Here is an 18,555-nt window from a genome sequence, read left to right as displayed (position 1 = left end):
GGGCCTTCTATAAAAAGTTTGTTTTTGGAGCGATCATATAGCCTTTACCGTATACTTAGTATACGAGAAAGGCAAAAAGCCTTCATGCATTTCAAACGGAGGCTTTCGAACCTTTAGACTCTAGATTTTAGTTCAGAAGCATATTATTACCATATTATTCAACATTTTGTTTCGATCAGGTAGATTGCATTGAAGAGTTTTATTTTTAATTTGTTAATTCGAAATTTTGTCCTTTTGATCTTTTGTTCCACAGCCTGTCATACACTGTGCTGGTTGTTGAAGGCAGGATTCAATTGACTTTGATTTATTGATCGCCATGCATATTATTTACAAGTTTAAGGCAAAGTTATAAAATAAAAAATACACTAGTATCAAAACTTTATAAATGAGTTTTGATTGGAATTGTAATACGTCCGCCATTACGGATTTTTGTCCGAGGTACTCCCTGGGGCCAGCGAAGGTACCCCCAGGGGTACATGTACCCCAGGTTGAGAACGAGAAAGGAATCATCGCCGCTAGGTGGATTATTCTGGGTTTTTGTATTTCTTTATGGACATTTTCATATTTTTCATGTTGTTATTGCTCTTTATTGATTTTTTTTTTGTGGAAAGTTTTTATTTTTCTGGGTAAAAATTGTGGAGCTTTTTGCAATTGTTTATTGCTAGCAATAATTTTTATAAAATTTTGTATTTCTTTCGATGGAAATTTTTTCTGTCTTTTTGGAAAATTCCTCTTTTATAATTGCAAGTTTTGCTTTTAAAGTGCTCATTTATTTTTGCTCTGTGGAAAATTCTTATTTAATTACGGAAATTTTGCATTATTTAGGGAAATTCTATATCCATTAATTGCTTGATTTCTTTATTAGTACCACCTTCGGTATAACTTTAACCGACATTTAAAGTTGAACCAGCTGGACAAAGTTAATTGCCTACAGAAGGGATAATCTAGAGATCCTAGGTTTATGTATCGTGTTTCGCTCATTTGTATTGCACTTTTGTTATAGTGACAATGCTTATTTAAGGTGACTCGGTGAGGCACTGCACACCGTGTTATTTTTCCTATCTTTTGTCTCTTTCTAGCATTGCCACCTCGCAACTTTGGAGCGGCGTATTTCGGTTTTCAGTTGTTTGATGTAACTGTAAATGTATCAGCATGTAGATTGCGAGTAAGCACGCGCCGGTGATACTTTTTCAAAATCATATTTGTTGTAGAAAAAAAAATTAAGCATTCAATGATGAAATGATGACGATTTGATGATTGTCTGTGCTTCCCGTATAAATTTGGTTGAGGAATGCGTGAAATATTGCTAAGTCAAATCCGGGTCATATTGACCCGAACACCGTTAGTGTGAGTTTTTTAGCCCTTCAGGAACGTCGTACAAAGTAGGTCAACGTTCAGGAACATAGTTTTCCACAGTTTAGTCTCCTTAATAAAGACACAAAAAAAAAAGTTTTCCACAAAATAGGAAAAGTTAACAAGTTTCAGACCTTCACATTGTTGCTTTAAAAAGTTATTACAATATGAAAGTGCGATTCGGATCATATTGACCAAAACACTGTAGGAAGGTTAGAAAAGTTCAAGAAGTTTGTGAAGAAACGTGGTTATAGGCACATCTTACGAAGATCATGAAGGCTTGGAGCAATGGGTACACATCTGCTGAAAGAGGTTTACCCGAACACAGTCCCAGTAGATAAATTATTATCACGTGAACTTTTCATGGTCGAAATTTCACTGCCCTTATCCCGCGTAACAATTTTGCCTTAGAAATTCAGATTCAAAATATACCAGACATCGCTAAGAGGCACCAATTGAACTCGTTTAAGATTTCATAACTTCTCATCATTGTGTGTGTCCTGTTCATCTTCATGATTCATGATTCTTTTCCAGCTTTACAAATGGGTTTAAACGGTTTAAACAGACGATTTTTTTCAAGATAGACAGTTCGGCTTTCGAAAGAACCAAAAGGAATGACTGTTGCGTACTGCTTACTTCACGTACTGCTAACTTCACATCTACGCTTATTCAGTGTGAAGACAGGCTACGAATAGTTCAGTTTACTGCTCATACCTATAACTATTCGTACAATCTTTCAACAGCAATACAACCAACAATCTTACCTATAAGCAATTCCTTCCGGGTCGATTTCCGTCACCAGATACCTAGTTTCGCAGTCTCCCTCGTCCATGTTTACCGTCTGCGGTGTCAGTTCTATGCCGATTACCTCTTCAGCATTGTGCTTCTCCAGCTTGATCTGCCGAAATCGTCGTCGTATTGTGCTACAGTCCAGATTCTGCACCGATGCAATCGAGCTCGACGATGACAGCCGTCTCCGGCTGCCAAACATGTACGATTGATCTTTACTTCTGATGGCATCGGCATACGGATCCACCAGACTTGATGCGCCGTGCTGAATCGTAAGGCTGTTCGCTGCCGAATTGGATCCATGTTCGTCGATTTTGTCTTCAGCGTGCCGACCGTCACTATCGTAGCCAGACTCGTTGCTGCTAAGGCAGCTGCTCAATCTTTGGTAGTTGCTGACAAAACTGTGATCATCTGTTAGCGTTTTTATGGAATTGTTACGTGATATGGAACTTAAATCGCACGTCGTAATCGATTTCGAATCGTTTCCGGACAAAAACACATCTCCATTGTCGGAAATGTTCAACTGGGAATCAGTGATGGAAATGTTATCCAGATCTGATCGTAGACTGATGACCGATCCGCGATTTCCCGAACGAAGAAGGTTTTCTTTTATTCGATTGTAATTTATTACTGAGCCACCGTTTTCCTCCGGCAGTACCGACAACTTGGAACGAAGGAAGGCATACGGAAAGTGATTTTTCTTCGAAAGCTGTTCTTGTGTCGCCGAAGCTTTCGCTATGTCGTCGCAGCTGGATGATTTTGCCGAAGAAGACTGCTTCGGGGTAGATTGTTCCATCGAAGAAACGTTCAGATTTGTACTGCTGACAGCGTTTTTGTGGTTTCCGTTAGCCAAATTGATTCCTTCAGTCGGGTCGTCGCACTTGATGTAGGACGAAGTGTTCAATTGGCTGGTTGAACTACTGCGGTACAGCGTAGAGTGTCCATCGTTTTTGTTTTTGGTTATGAAGCCCACTTGGGATGGCGTATTCTGCTGTGGACTTGATTGCTGCGGTTGGGGTTGCTGCTGTGTGTTGGTTTGTTGCTGTTGTTGTTTTTGATGTTGGGTCGAACGATGGTTGAGCATTCCAGTAGATCCCATGCGATAGAAGAAATTCTTGAATGTACCTGACGATCGTTCGCTATTCAACTTCACCAAAGGATCATTTGCCGGTTGATATGCTTTCAGAGGAATGGTTTTGCTTTTCTTGATTGTATCCGTGTTGAAGATGGGAACGCAGCTGGGTGTGTTTGTCGATGAGGGTGACGTTGGAGGCTTTTGAGCATCACTACCGCGGCGTAGGAGATCGAATTTTTTGCCCATTTTTCGACCCCATGTGAAAACTGGAAGTAGAGAAAATAATAGTACAATATTAGCAATAAGCAAAAAACAGATAGATGAGAGTTTTAATTAAGTATAGCGGTCGGCAATCTTCTGAAAATAATATTGCAAAATCAACTCACGCGATAACCAGCACGATTCTCCTCCCCCCAATTGTTCAAGCTTATTTTACACGGAGATTAAAGCTGGTCACCTGACATGACAAAACTTTACAGTAGAAGTTCAGGCGTTGCGATAACTTGGTTTCGGTTCCTGAACTGCTGAGAACACATTATCGCAGACATTAGCACCACTGAGCAGCGGCAATATTCATTGCTATCACCACTTCCCTCGAAGCGTTTCCTAATTTTTTCACAGTCTGACCAAGTTTTCTGTGCCTTGGAACGAGCCAATTGAGAAATCTATACATTCCATGATTAAATGAACCCTCGCTGGTACTTTAGACATCGATGGAAAAAATACGGTGACCACTTCGCCGGAGTCGCTTATCAAGTCAAATGGATCATAGGTTAGGTAAAGTTAAAATCTCTCCTTCCCTTATTCAATATCAGGTTCTTTGACATTGTACAACCCTGAATCGACAATTTCCCTAAAAATCATATTTCCATAAAAAATCATTTTCTCAAAATAAACATTTGGTCGAAATTAATCTTCCTTGTTAGTTGGATCGTCGATATAGGGGGAGATCCCCCAGTGCCGGACACATCAGCCATTTAACGAAAAACTCTCTAGTTATTCGGATTATGTATACTTATTTACCATATACACAAAATATGATCATTGATGATTCATACAAACTATATTTGATCACTTGAACACGTTTTTCGACGATGTATTTGATGATGAATTTTGGTGAAAATTTTCGTTGTTCAGAAAAGTGTGCCCGAGTACCGGACACTTTTCCACCATGTTCAAATATGACCAAGTTCCTATTACATGAGTAGAGACATCATTTAGAATAGTAATATATTTCCCTTGCCTCAAGTTGTAGATATTAACAAGTTTAGAGCTTATTTGATTCTCCAGCTCAATTTATTACACCCTACTCAAAATTCCCTCTATTTTCAAAAACATCTTCAATTTTTGTTTCTGATTATTTTTGTGGTTTTCGAATACCCCATAAAGGAAAAACATTTGAATTGAAGTAAGTTTAATAAAACAGGTGCAAAGAATGGCTATTTGATCACATGAAAAAACTCACTGTCCGGACCTGGGGGACAACTACCTAATACAGAAATTGATTTTGCACCATAGATACATTATATATCTATCAAATCATGATCGCTATTTGATAAATGACTAATATTGACCATCTCGGAATAATCAGAAGGCATTCGATTGATTTTAATATTATTGATTCAAACCTTCTAAAATAAGGCAATACATGATTTTTTTTGACATTTTTGTTCAATTTCAAATTTTGTGCAAAGTTTACAACATGAGGATCTGATATTCCATGTAGACAAAGGACTTTTCAATAGACGATGGAGGGGTCGCTGCAAGTGTTGTTTTCAGATGTGTCCGGTATTGGGAGGTGTCCGGCGCTGGGGGATATCCCCCTACCTATGTCTGTCGTATTACATTCCGAATACCTTCGAGCCATCAAGCGTTGCATATATTAGCCTAATAAGTTTCACCGGAAAACCATGTTCAGATATTATCTATCACAAATCGTTTCTTCTCACTGAATCGTATGCTGCTTTAAAATCAATTAGCAGTTGGCGAGTCTACAAGTTGTAGGACCAGAATATATCAAGGATTATCCGCAGATTCGACATCTGATCTGTTGTTGAACGACCCTCACAAAAACCTGCCGGATATTCACAGGCGACGGAATTCTCTAGCGGTGTCACTCTATTAAGCAGAATACGCAATAGAATTTGGCACGCCAAGCTCATAAGGATGATCCCTCTGTAATTGACACTCTAGTCTGTGCCTTTTCTTATAAATCGGGTATATGAGGCCATCCAGCTAACCGGTAGGGTAGTCGTTATTACCGTTTGGTTGAAATTGACATTTCGCCGACAATAACATATCATCAAAAACCATTTTTTCTAGCAAATCAAAAAAACAGATTTTTGTCAAACCCACGCACTGCTAGATCTTGTTGGGTCAATAATTTCAACTCTGGAAAGGATCAATCGATGCACACGGCATCGCTATCGGACCGATTCAGATTAAGAAAAATCTGCCTCTAGAGTGGGTTTGACGATGATATGGAACCATCCGAGTGGCAAAATTCAGCCGGTTTTAGCTGCAGCGGCTTAAATACAACTTGATTTGGTCATACATAAATCATAGGAACCGATTTATAACAAGTGTGTTGCTTGGACACTACTGTACTACTCTGTACCCACTGTGAATCTATGACAAAAGGTCGAAGGACAAAAGGTCGAAAGACAAAAGGTCGAAGGACAAAAGGTCGAATGGACAAAAGGTCGAAGGGACAAAATGTCGAAAGGACAAAATGTCGAAAGGACAAAAGGTCGAAGAGATAAATAGTCGAATGGACATACAATAACAACTTATGTCCTTCAAACAATTCTTCAATTTGAGTTATCCATTTATTATTGAAATACTACCAGTTGTTATTGCTCAAATGTTATTCATATAAAAATCAGTTATTATTTTTTGTTATTTTAACTCTTATTCCGACCATACGAATAACTAATAGTGGTATTTGAAATTAATACCTCGTCAAGTTATTCATAAGTTATTTTTTTCTGCTCGGAAAGCGACGGCCGATCACCAGCTTGGGCAGTTGTTAAATCTAATCTCCTCAGTTGTCGGTTAATTGCCAAGCAGGCACTACGTGCGCTGAGAGATTTGTTTAGCTCGTGATCGATGTGTTATTCGCCTGACCCACAGAAAATCGATTGTTACCGTGTGCGGGAATTAAAACCAACTACTTGTGGGCAGTGAAGTGGGTGATTAGTGATGGCTTAGAAAAAGGTAGCAGCTCTGCTATAAAATAAGAGTGATTATGCTAATTTATGTCCACCCCACAGCCCAAATCATAAAAATGATACTCCTGCTCCACGAAGCAAGTAGAATGGAGTAGTGAGTGTTTTTCGAAGAGATCGGTAAGAAGTTCAAAAGCAAATCCGATATTACTGTGATCTAAGTGACCAACCCTCCTTAGCCGTGTGGTAAGACGCGCGGCTACAAAGCAAGACCATGCTGAGGGTGGCTGGGTTCGATTCCCGGTGCCGGTCTAGGCAATTTTCGGATTGGAAATTGTCTCGACTTCCCTGGGCATAAAAGTATCATCGTGTTAGCCTCATGATATATGAATGCAAAAATGGTAACTTGGCTTAGAAACCTCGCAGTTAATAACTGTGGAAGTGCTTAATGATAACTAAGCTGCGAGGCGGCTCTGTCCCAGTGTGGGGATGTAATGCCAATAAGAAGAAGAAGAAGAAGTGACCAACAAAGTGATCCATCATAATGTACCTCCAACAGGCCTTTCGTCCACTGCATACAATTATGTGACGTGTCCTGTGAGCTGCATTCCAGAGCGATGGTGGACTGGTGGCTGGCACGGATAGCTGGCATGGGCCGGCAAGCATTCGCGTTCTGTCCGGGCTAACATCAAGGTTTGCGGTCGCCGAAAGATACACGGTTACACTGACACACACACACACAATTTAAACTTAAGGTTAAGGATTTAGCGTCAGTACACTAATATACATCTTTAAAATGCATGTGAAATTTATGTTTTTATTTTGTTGCAATGATTCCGAGTAGTGCTTTTTTTATGGGTCCACTATATTGTTCTCGGAGGCTCGGAAGCCTCCTTTCAAGAGGCTCGGAAGCCTCCTTTCAAGAGGCTCGGAAGCCTCCTTTCAAGAGGCTCGGAAGCCTCCTTTCAAGAGGCTCGGAAGCCTTCTTTCAAGAGGCTCGGAAGCCTTCTTTCAAGAGGCTCGGAAGCCTCCTTTCAAGAGGCTCGGAAGCCTTCTTTCAAGAGGCTCGGAAGCCTCCTTTCAAGAGGCTCGGAAGCCTCCTTTCAAGAGGCTCGGAAGCCTCCTTTCAAGAGGCTCGGAAGCCTCCTTTCAAGAGGCTCGGAAGCCTCCTTTCAAGAGGCTCGGAAGCCTCCTTTCAAGAGGCCTGGAAGCCTCCTTTCAAGAGGCCTGGAAGCCTCCTTTCAAGAGGCCTGGAAGCCTCCTTTCAAGAGGCTTGGAAGCCTCCTTTCAAGAGGCCTGGAAGCCTCCTTTCAAGAGGCCTCAAGCCTCATTTCAAGAGGCTCGAAGCCTCCTTTCAAGAGGCCTGGAAGCCTCCCTTTCAAGAGGCCTGAAGCCTCCTTTCAAGAGGCCCGAAGCCTCCTTTCAAGAGGCCCGGAAGCCTCCTTTCAAGAGGCCCGAAGCCTCCTTTCAAGAGGCTCGGAAGCCTCCTTTCAAGAGGCTCGGAAGCCTCCTTTCAAGCGGCTCGGAAGCCTCCTTTCAAGAGGCCCGGAAGCCTCCTTTCAAGAGGCTCTGGAAGCCTCCTTTCAAGAGGCCCTGGAAGCCTCCTTTCAAGAGGCTCGGAAGCCTCCTTTCAAGTGGCTCGGAAGCCTCCTTTCAAGATGCTCGGAAGTCTCCTTTCAAAAAGCTCGGAAGCCTCCTTTCAAGAGGGTCGGAAACCTCCTTTCAAGAGGCTCGGAAGCCTCCTTTCAAGAGGCCCGGAAGCCTCCTTTCAAGATGCTCGGAAGTCTCCTTTCAAAAGGCTCGGAAGCCTCCTTTCAAGAGGCTCGGAAACCTCCTTTCAAGAGGCTCGGAAGCCTCCTTTCAAGAGGCCCGGAAGCCTCCTTTCAAGAGGCCCGGAAGCCTCCTTTCAAGAGGCCCGGAAGCCTCCTTTCAAGAGGCCCGGAAGCCTCCTTTCAAGAGGCCCGGAAGCCTCCTTTCAAGAGGCCCGGAAGCCTCCTTTCAAGAGGCCCGGAAGCCTCCTTTCAAGAGGCCCGGAAGCCTCCTTTCAAGAGGCCCGGAAGCCCTCCTTTCAAGAGGCCCGAAGCCTCCTTTCAAGAGGCCCGGAAGCCTCCTTTCAAGAGGCCCGCAAGCCTCCTTTCAAGAGGCCCGGAAGCCTCCTTTCAAGAGGCCCGGAAGCCTCCTTTCAAGAGGCCCGGAAGCCTCCTTTCAAGAGGCTCAAAAGCCTCCTTTCAAGAGGCTAAAAGGCCTCCTTTCAAGAGGCTCGGAAGCCTCCTTTCAAGAGGATCGGAAGCCTCCTTTCAAGAGGCTCGGAAGCCTCCTTTCAAGAGGCTCAGCCTCCTTTCAAGAGGCCTGGAAGCCTCCTTTCAAGAGGCTCAGAGCCTCCTTTCAAGAGGCTCAGAGCCTCCTTTCAAGAGGCTCAAGCCTCCTTTCAAGAGGCCTGGAAGCCTCCTTTCAAGAGGCTCAGGAAGCCTCCTTTCAAGAGGCTCAGGAAGCCTCCTTTCAAGAGGCTCAAGCCTCCTTTCAAGAGGCTCAGAGCCTCCTTTCAAGAGGCTCGGAAGCCTCCTTTCAAGAGGCTCAGAAGCCTCCTTTCAAGAGGCTCAGAAGCCTCCTTTCAAGAGGCTCGAGAAGCCTCCTTTCAAGAGGCTCAGGAAGCCTCCTTTCAAGAGGCTCAGCCTCCTTTCAAGAGGCCCGGAAGCCTCCTTTCAAGAGGCTCAGGCCTCCTTTCAAGAGGCTCAGAAGCCTCCTTTCAAGAGGCTCAGAAGCCTCCTTTCAAGAGGCTCGGAAGCCTCCTTTCAAGAGGCTCGGAAGCCTCCTTTCAAGAGGCTCAAGCCTCCTTTCAAGATGCTCAAGCCTCCTTTCAAAGGCTCGGAAGCCTCCTTTCAAGAGGCTCAGAAGCCTCCTTTCAAGAGGCTCTGGAAGCCTCCTTTCAAGAAGGCTCGGAAGCCTCCCTTTCAAGAGGCCCGGAAGCCTCCTTTCAAGAGGCTCAGAGCCTCCTTTCAAGAGGCTCAGGAAGCCTCCTTTCAAGAGGCCTGGAAGCCTCCTTTCAAGAGGCCTGGAAGCCTCCTTTCAAGAGGCTCAGAGCCTCCTTTCAAGAGGCTCAGAAGCCTCCTTTCAAGAGGCCCAGAAGCATCCTTTCAAGAGGCTCAGAAGTCTCCTCTTAAGGTGCTCGGAAGCCTCCTTTTAAAAGGTTCGAAAGCCTCCTTTTAAAAGGCTTGGAAGCCTCCTTTCAAGAGGCCCGGAAGCCTCCTTCCAAGAGGCTCAGAAGCCTCCTTTCAAGAGGCCTGGAAGCCTCCTTCAAGAGGCTCAGAAGCCTCCTTCAAGAGGCTCGGAAGCCTCCTTTCAAGAGGCTCGGAAGCCTCCTTTCAAGTGGCTGGAAGCCTCCTCTCAAGATGCTCTGAAGTCTCCTTTCAAGATGCTCGAAGTCTCCTTTCAAAGGCTCAGAGCCTCCTTTCAAGAGGCTCAGGAAGCCTCCTTTCAAGAGGCTCGAAGCCTCCTTTCAAGAGGCCTGGAAGCCTCCTTTCAAGAGGCTCAGGAAGCCTCCTTTCAAGAGGCTCAGAAGCCTCCTTTCAAGAGGCCTGGAAGCCTCCTTTCAAGAGGCCTCAGAAGCCTCCTTTCAAGAGGCTCAGAAGCCTCCTTTCAAGAGGCCTGGAAGCCTCCTTTCAAGAGGCTCTGGAAGCCTCCTTGCAAGAGGCTCGGAAGCCTCCTTTCAAGAGGCTCGGAAGCCTCCTTTCAAGAGGCTCGGAAGCCTCCTTTCAAGAGGCTCGGAAGCCTCCTTTCAAGAGGCTCGGAAGCCTCATTTAAAGAAGCTCGGAAGCCTCCTTTCAAGAGGCTCGGAAGCCTCCAAAAGTCCTCAAAGCCTTATAAGAAGTTCGACGTATAAACTTAATTTGAATTGAAAGTTTCACTGAATAGCGAAAACTTTAGACAACTTTTTGGTGAGCCATATACAGTAGACGTTCGATAACTGCAAGTCATTTAACTGCAATGCTTTTTAACTGCAATTCGATAGTTGCAACAGTTTTGCAGTTATCGGACCGCTAAACTTCAAACTGATGTCAAATTCAATGACAGCTGCATTGCGCTGCACATTTAGATGCACTTTTATTGCATCTGACGTCGATTGACAACTGTTTGACGTCTAGAATGCGTTGCAGTTATCGAACGGCATTCGTGAACTGAAAAGTAAACATTTTGCAGTTATCGAACGGCTACTGTACCCAGTTGGTTTTCTGGTCATATGTCTTAAGTGATGCTTATTTTCATTAACAGCTAAAAAAAGAGGTACCTCAATGAAGGTCAATGCTCAAATGTTGAATTTCATTTATTTAGCGTACATTTAAAAAGATAACACTTAATCAACAATTTGACGCCACAATACGGTTCAAGGCTGCATTTCTCGATCCTCGAATGCGCCCATGCTCGCCAAGTCATTCTGTACTGGGTCAGCCCACCTCACTCGCTGCGCTCTATGCCATATTGTACATGCTGGAACGAAAGCGAATGCCCTGTCCATCGTACCCTTCCGGCTTTGGCTACCTTCTGGATACTGGGTACGCCGTAGAGATGGGCGAGCCCGTGGTTCAATCTTCGCCGCCACACACCGTCTTCTTACACAACTAAGCACCCGTCTCTCGAATACTCCAAGTGCTGACAAGTCCTCGAGCATGGTCAAAGTTTCCTGTCCGTAGAGGACTATCGGTCTTATGAGCGTTTTGTGCATGACACATTTGGTGGGAGTGTGAATCTTTTTTGACAGCAGTTTCTTCTGGAGCCCGTAGTAGGCCCGACTTCCACAGATGATGCACCTTCGTATTTCACGACTTTGTTATCAACCGTTAGCAACGATCCAAGGTAGACGAATTCATCGACCACCTCGAAAGTATCCACGTCTATCGTAACACTGCTTGGGCTCTGCCGCGCTCGTTTCCGCCCACTAACATGTTTTTTGTCTTCGATGCAGTCCAACTTTTGTTGCTTCACGTTTCAGGTGGGTGTACAATTCTGCCACCTTTGCAAATGTTCGGCCGACAATGTCCATATCATTCGCGAAACAAATAAATTGACTGGATCTGTTGAAAATCGTACAACAACAGGCCCGAAAGTCCATCACCTTGTCTTAGTCCCCGGAGCGATTCGTTACGAACTGTAGTGTTCCCTCGAAATCTTCACACAGTTTTACATACCTTCCACCATTGCTTTGATCAGTTTGGTAAGCTTCCAAGGGAAGCTGTATTCGTCCATAACTTTCCATAGTTCTACACGGTCTATACTGTCGTATTCCGTCTTGTAATCGATAAAAAGATGGTGCGTTGAGACCTGACCTGATATTCTCTGCAGGACGATTTGCCGTACAGTAAAGATCTGAACCGGTATCGAGCGCCCATCAATGAAACCGGATTGATAACTTTCCACTAACTTTCCATAACTCGTTCACTATTGGTGATAGACGACGGAAGATGATCTGGGATATCACTTTGTAGGCGGCATTAAGAATGGTGATCGCTCGAAAGTTCTCACACTCCAGCTTGTCGCTTGATGAGCTCAACGCCGATACCATTCTTACCAGCTGCTTTATAAGTATTAAGCTGTTGGATGATATCCTTAAGGTGGGGCTAGTTGGCTTACATCGTCCGCTGAACCCCCGCTTCCTTGACCTTCCATAAACAGATATTAATTGATTTTTAGTTATTTATTCCATCTAATTGTTCTTGGCTCATGGTTTGAAAAAATAATGTCGTATTATTAAGTTTAGTTTCTTCAGCTATAGGCTCGCCTATATGGACCAATTTATATGAGGTTTCTGTTTCTGATCTGGAGTAGATGTTTTCACAGAACAATGTCTGCCGTGTTGCTTCTCCAATTTGGCAATAATCACAGTGGTCAAACGACCTGAAGGCTTGTAGTAGGAAGATAAATTAATTCAGACAGCTTACCATATCGGAGCTTTTTTTTCCTGATGCACCATATCGCATTACATAATGTCATGTTCTAGGTCCATGTTGTGGCATTCAACCAGCGTACGACTAGTGCCGTGAGGGGCTTACGCAACATATGAAACCACGCATGACCAACCAGTAACCACTTTATCGCCAAATTTGATGCACGACGCACGACGCAAACGGAGCTCGCTTTAAGGGTAAACTAGTTTCCATGTTTGTTTCTATTAGTTTTGATGGGAATCTGCTCAGGTGATTTGCCTTTAATGTTCGGCGTAAAACAACCAGGTTGATCGCAATCGTAACACATTACTCGAGACAAGAAAGAAGCAACATGCAGTCATAAATTAAACACTAACAATCCCAGCCTGATTGCCCAGCGGCTAGGATAATTTGAATGTGAACTACATCGTTATCCTTGACCCAATTTGGCAGATAGGCAGACTCATATTTCAATTTGCACCCAATTCTAGCCGCGCACACCGCGGGTTATTGGAGTGCATATTTCATTCTCCTACGCATACGATGCTCATAAATTTCGAAACCGCCAGATCAGGCTGCGACTTCATCGAAGCACACTGCACTATGGCTACTTCCCGTAAGACTTGGTGACTATTATTGGCGTTTGATACATTGTTAAAAAAAACTTAAACGCGATTAATTAATTTTTAAAGGTTCAAATGATTGAGTCAGCATGAACATTTTATTTAATTTGTTCATGACCTAGCGGTAGAATGCGCAGCTACTAAACAAGACCATGCTGAAGGTGACTGGGCTTGATTCCCGGCCCGGTCCAAAAAAATCGGATTGGAAATCGCGTTAGCCTTAGATAATAGGTACGAATGCAAAAAATGATGACTAGGAACAACTGCTAGGCAACCTTACAATAAATTACTGTGGGAGCACTTAAAGAACATTGAGCGGTCCAGTAGGAGAAAAAGGAGAAGAAGAAGGGTGTTTATTATTTTAACTACCTAAAATTTTGCATACTAGGGCAGATTTCATTGATCCGAAAACAAAATTTACTAAAGTTTAGACCGTGTAGCGTTGTGACTAATAACTTCGATCAGATATTTCATTCTTCTAACTTTTCCTGCCTTGTAGATGTATCATCACATTTTGTTCAAAATAAGTCTTTCAAATTATCTATTCGAATTATTTTAGATCTGTTTCTGGTAGGCATATATTGGAAATTATTTTCATCAGCAAGTTTTGAATATTGCACAGAAAAAATCTTTATTTTTTAAATGACTTCTACCTCCGTTACTCGTCTATGATCCATACTCTTCATTTCCTTCTGATCTGATCGATAACTAACGGTTATTTGCGCCATAGAATGCTTCGCTTGGCCAGGAATGTGTCCATATTGTGACTCATACTCAAATATATGACCACAGAGAAGCTTCCATCATATCGCATCGTGCTCTGCATCTGTTCCGTATCAGATCCAAAGTTGCTGCTAAAACAAGCACGACTGGACTGCTCGCAGCCCCGTACCCAACCAGTTGGAAGTAATGTTCAGTGTACAGTGTCGCAGGCAAACAAGCTGCGTTTGTCGCCATCGTTGATCAGGTTTCCCGCGAACCGTGGCTTAGTCTGAAGAACGTTGCTTTATTCGGAATAAGTGGATGTATAATTTATTACCCACTATCGGCAAGGTATTATGTCATCTTTAGGGGACACCATTTCTAGCCAGCTCGCTTCTGTCCATTCTTCATCACAGCCCGGACTGGCACAGATGGTGTTTTCATCTACGGGAAAAGGATGGTCCAGATGCAGTGTTGTGAACGTATATAGGCGGGCTTCTATCGCGCCGAGGAAGGTCAATATGGCGGTGTGTGTTTTGTAGATTTTTTTAAGCAAAACAGTGAGCAATCGTCAACTTGGGACAAACTCTAAGTGTCAACCCTCTACAATCCATCTATCGGATGGAATTTCAAATCACTTTACCTTAAATCTTGTATTGATTCGCGGTGTACCGCAAAGCAAAAAAAAATCTAAATTTGTTCAAAATGTAATTTACTTGGTGCTTATGGTTCAAAGACAAGATCAATTTTGCCACAATGTTTACAGATGTCGCTTGGATTTGAATTGTTTTATCTTTTGCAGAGCAAGAAAATTTTCTGGATTAAAAGACGATTACACCTCGAGTATTAAGCCGATCTCTTCTGCTTTTGGCGCAATATTGAACGACAGACACAAAACACCTACTCAGTCGGATTCCATTTAACTGTGTAATATGAATTTATCGAATTGTGTGTTTATGGATCTACTTTCATACCGACCCACCGTCATTGCGAAAATCACATCACTAATGGTAGCCCCTGGGGCAGGCAGTCACATTTGTGCTACCGATCGATATATCAACGATGAGCAATTATTCCATCGTTTGAGTTTCTTTTCCTAAATGGTTACGCACACGCACAGTCCATCCCAGTATGGCAGGAAGGCTCACTATCTTATCGATGCTGCATCGGATGATGGCTTAGCACTGTCCTGCGGTGTGGCCCAGTGGGATCCCAGAAGTCCGCGGGTAGATATGTCAACAACGGGACAGACGACGTGTGTAACCTGTTTCAATTAATTGCCATTCTACGAATTGCAAATAAAGCTAAACCCTAGATCGCGACCTGAGGCTGAATGCAGCTGCCGCGAGCGATAGGCTGTGGTCGGTATCTCGTGAGCTGTGGTTTGTTTTGACTGGCTGGCCGAGGCTCGATTTCTTCGTACACGTCGCGTATCTTCACGTGCCCACTACCAGATAAACGCACTTACGTACATGGTAGCTAACTGTACAAATGGTTTCAAACAGGCATTTGTCATCTGATTTTATCCTCGGGTATCGTCGAGCCGTGATTGCGAACTATTCCCGGGAATTGAACGGACCAGGTGCAACATAACGAGACATGTTTTAATTGTGGAGATTATTGATTCAATTGTAGCTTTGCGCCCTTGAGTCAACTAGTAGCAAATGGTAGATAAGGATGGTATTTAAAGATCGTGTGGTTTGTATCGCAATTTATTGCTTTGGAAATTACCTGATAATTATAATTAGAAAACTATACTTTGCAGTTATTGAAAACTGTTGATAAGAAAATTGTATACTTTATGTACAAATGATGTCATGCATAAATCGGACTACCGCTAAGCTCAAAAAAACTTCTAAGAAAAGAGGAATAGTTACACTGCTACTCGCGGTCTTTCTTAGCCTAGCAGTAAAATGTGACTGGGTTTGATTCGCGGTCCAAAAACATCGCGGATAACAGCTGTTGAAGTGCTACATAAACACTAAGCTGTGAGTTGACAAGGTCCCAATGGGGAATGGCCAAAACAGTAAAAGAAGAAGATTACCCCAGACAACATTGTGCGGAAGTAAAATTCCGACAAGTGATGGTAATCCTACAGGGACACCGTTTTGGAAAAAAAACCTCTTAGAAGGTCACGTCTCCACGCTCAGCAATGAGCATTAATAAAAACAATTCTGAATTCTCCACTTCCTTCTAAGAAACGAGGTTTCAAGACCGTCCTTCCAAAGCGCGAAAAAATAGAAGAAAGCTGGAGACTTCAGGTGTTCCTCCTAACTCTAACATTGATAATAATTCTTCACCTATCGTACTGAGCAACCAGTTCGATTTGATTCATGAAGAAATTGAGCAAATCGAATCTACCTCTAGCCTGTGGTATGTGGTATCTGTTGCCGAATTTTCTGGCTTTCGGAATGAGATTTTGAGTAACCTTCAGGGGATCAAGGTTTCATTTCAGATTGCCAGGAAGGGTGACTGTCGCGTTTTATCGGGATCCTTTGACGATCGCAAACGTCTTCTTCAGTATTTAACCGAATTGCGGCAATTCTTCACATACGTTGACACAACTAAGCGATTGTTCAAAGTCGTCTTGAAAGGTCTTCCCAGTGATGTTAAATCACTGGATGAGATTAAAATTGAAATTTCTCAATTACTTGGATTTTCACCAGGGCTCTTCGTATTACCCCTTCCAAAGCAATGTTGAATAGCGACAAGAAAGACCATCACCTTGCCGTAACCCTCTGCGGGTTTCGAAGTGACTCGAGAATGCCCTGAAACTCGAACTACGCATATCACCCGATCCATCGTCGCTTTGATCAACCGTGTCAGTTTATCCGTTTGCGTGCATTAGCTGCCATAGCTGGCCCCGATCGATTGTATCATATGCGGCTTTGAAGTCGATGTATAGGTGATGTGTGGGCACGTTGTATTCGCGGCATTTCTGCAGTACTTGGCGAATGGTGAACACGTGGTCCGTGGTGGAGCGTTCGCCCATAAAACCCGCCTGGTACAGCCCCACGAACTCCCTTGCAATTGGTGCTAGTCAACGGCATAAAATTTGGGAGACTACCTTGTAGGCGGCGTTCAGTAATGTGATTGCGCGGTAGTTGCTACAATCCAGCTTATCGCCCTTTTCGTAGATAGGACATATGACACCTTCCATTCACTCCTGCGGCAAAACTTCCTCCTTCCAAATTTTGGTAATGACGCAGGGTTCTAGCCAGTGCCTCACCACCGTGTTTAAATAGCTCTCCTGGTAGTTGGTCAACCCCAGGGGCTTTGTTATTTTTCAGCCGGCCAATCTCCTCCTGGATTTCCTGGAGATCCGGAGCCGGTAAAATTATGTCCTGCGCGCGTTCTCCCAGGTCCTTCACCATACCGCCATCTTCGTCTGCCACATCGCCATTCAGGTGTTCTTCGTAGTGCTGCCACCACCTTTAAATCACCTCACGCCCGTTTGTAAGAAGGTTCCCGTTTATGTTCTTACACATGTCAGGCTGAGGCACGTGGTTCTTACGTGAACGGTTCAACTTCTCATAAAACTTTCGTGTGTTATTAGCGCGGTACAGTTGCTCCGTCTCTTCGCGGTCTCGATCTTCCTGCTAGCGCTTTTTCCTCCGAAAATCGAGTTCTGTCTGTTCCGCATCCGTTTATATCGTGCCTCGTTCGCCCTCGTGCGGTGTTGCAGCAATCTCGCCCATGCTGCATTCATCTCTTCTACTAACCGCTCACATTCGCCGTCATACCAGTCGTTTCTCTGATCTGGGGGCACCGTGCCAAGTGCAGCGGTTGCGGTGCTTCCAATGGCGGATCGAATATCTCTCCAGCCATCTTCAAGAGATGTTGCGCCTAGCTGCTCTTCCGTTGGGAGTGCCACTTCCAGCTGCTGCGCGTATTATTGGGCTAGTCTACCGTCTTGTAGCCGCCCAATGTTAAGCCGCAGCGTCCGACTTCGACGCGTGTTGTACACCGTCGAGAGTTTTGAGGGCAGGCATACTGCAACGAGGTAAAGGGCAAAACATACTTTTGCATATAAACGATAAAGACGGATCCATAAAAAACTGGAAAACGATCCATAAATAACATCTGAATGTTCCTTAAAATGCTACCATAAATCCATAAAATAGATAATGAGATAATTTTAGAATAAGAATAATTTTTCGATCCATAACTAAGCTCAAATTTAGCAATTAATTGGGAAATATGTTCCATTAACATGGTCAAGAAAAACAATACAATTCTTGCTATTTTCCCATGAAAGTATGACAAATGATCCATAAATCTTTGTTAATGATCCATAAAAAACTACATTTTGATCCATGAAACTTCAAATTTGCGCATTTTTTTTATCGTGATGATGATCCATAATTTCAGTAATATGATCCATAATTTTAGTCATATGATCCATAATTCTGGCCATTTGATCCATAACTTTGTTCAAATGATCCATAGTTTTGGTGATATGATCCATAAATTGATCCATAGATTTTATAAAATGTGTGGATCAATTAATATGGTTTCATTGTACTTCTTTCCAAGCATTATGGATCACATTATCAAAATTATGGATCATATGGCTGAAATTATGGATCATCATCAGGATATAAATTGTGCAAATTTGAAATTTTATGGATAAATATATAGTTTTTATGGATCATAAAAATATTATTTGGAATCTCTCGAACTATTTTATGGATTTATGGTAGCGTTTTATGGAACATTCAGATGTTATTTATAGATCGTTTTTCATTTTTTTATGGATCGTTTTTCCACATTGAACGGTGCAAAGTAAGGGCTGCCGAGGTAAAGGTCGGATTCAATATTCGCACTGCGGTAAGTGCGGGCGTTCGTGATGTCGGAGAAGAATTTACCGTCGATTAGAACGTGGTCGATTTGGTTTTCCGTTTCTTGGTTAGGTGATCTCCATGTGG

At 43.3% G+C, this 18,555-nt stretch overlaps 1 protein-coding gene across 3 annotated transcripts in view; it reads right to left on the bottom strand.

The window, feature by feature from the left end:
- Window positions 1-18,555, bottom strand: part of LOC134224093 (uncharacterized) — a 289,525-nt gene that overhangs the window by 12,436 nt on the left and 258,534 nt on the right. For all 3 annotated transcript variants that reach the window (XM_062703326.1, XM_062703327.1, XM_062703328.1), the window contains one exon: window positions 2,118-3,483. In XM_062703326.1, the coding sequence (XP_062559310.1) occupies window positions 2,118-3,483 (1,366 nt within the window). The remainder of the gene's footprint in view (window positions 1-2,117; window positions 3,484-18,555) is intronic.

The sequence above is a fragment of the Armigeres subalbatus genome, chromosome 3, assembly GCF_024139115.2.
Source record: "Armigeres subalbatus isolate Guangzhou_Male chromosome 3, GZ_Asu_2, whole genome shotgun sequence".
NCBI lineage: Eukaryota > Metazoa > Arthropoda > Insecta > Diptera > Culicidae > Armigeres > Armigeres subalbatus.
Note: the sequence above shows the minus strand (reverse complement) of the source record. Positions and strands in the feature narration are given on the sequence as shown.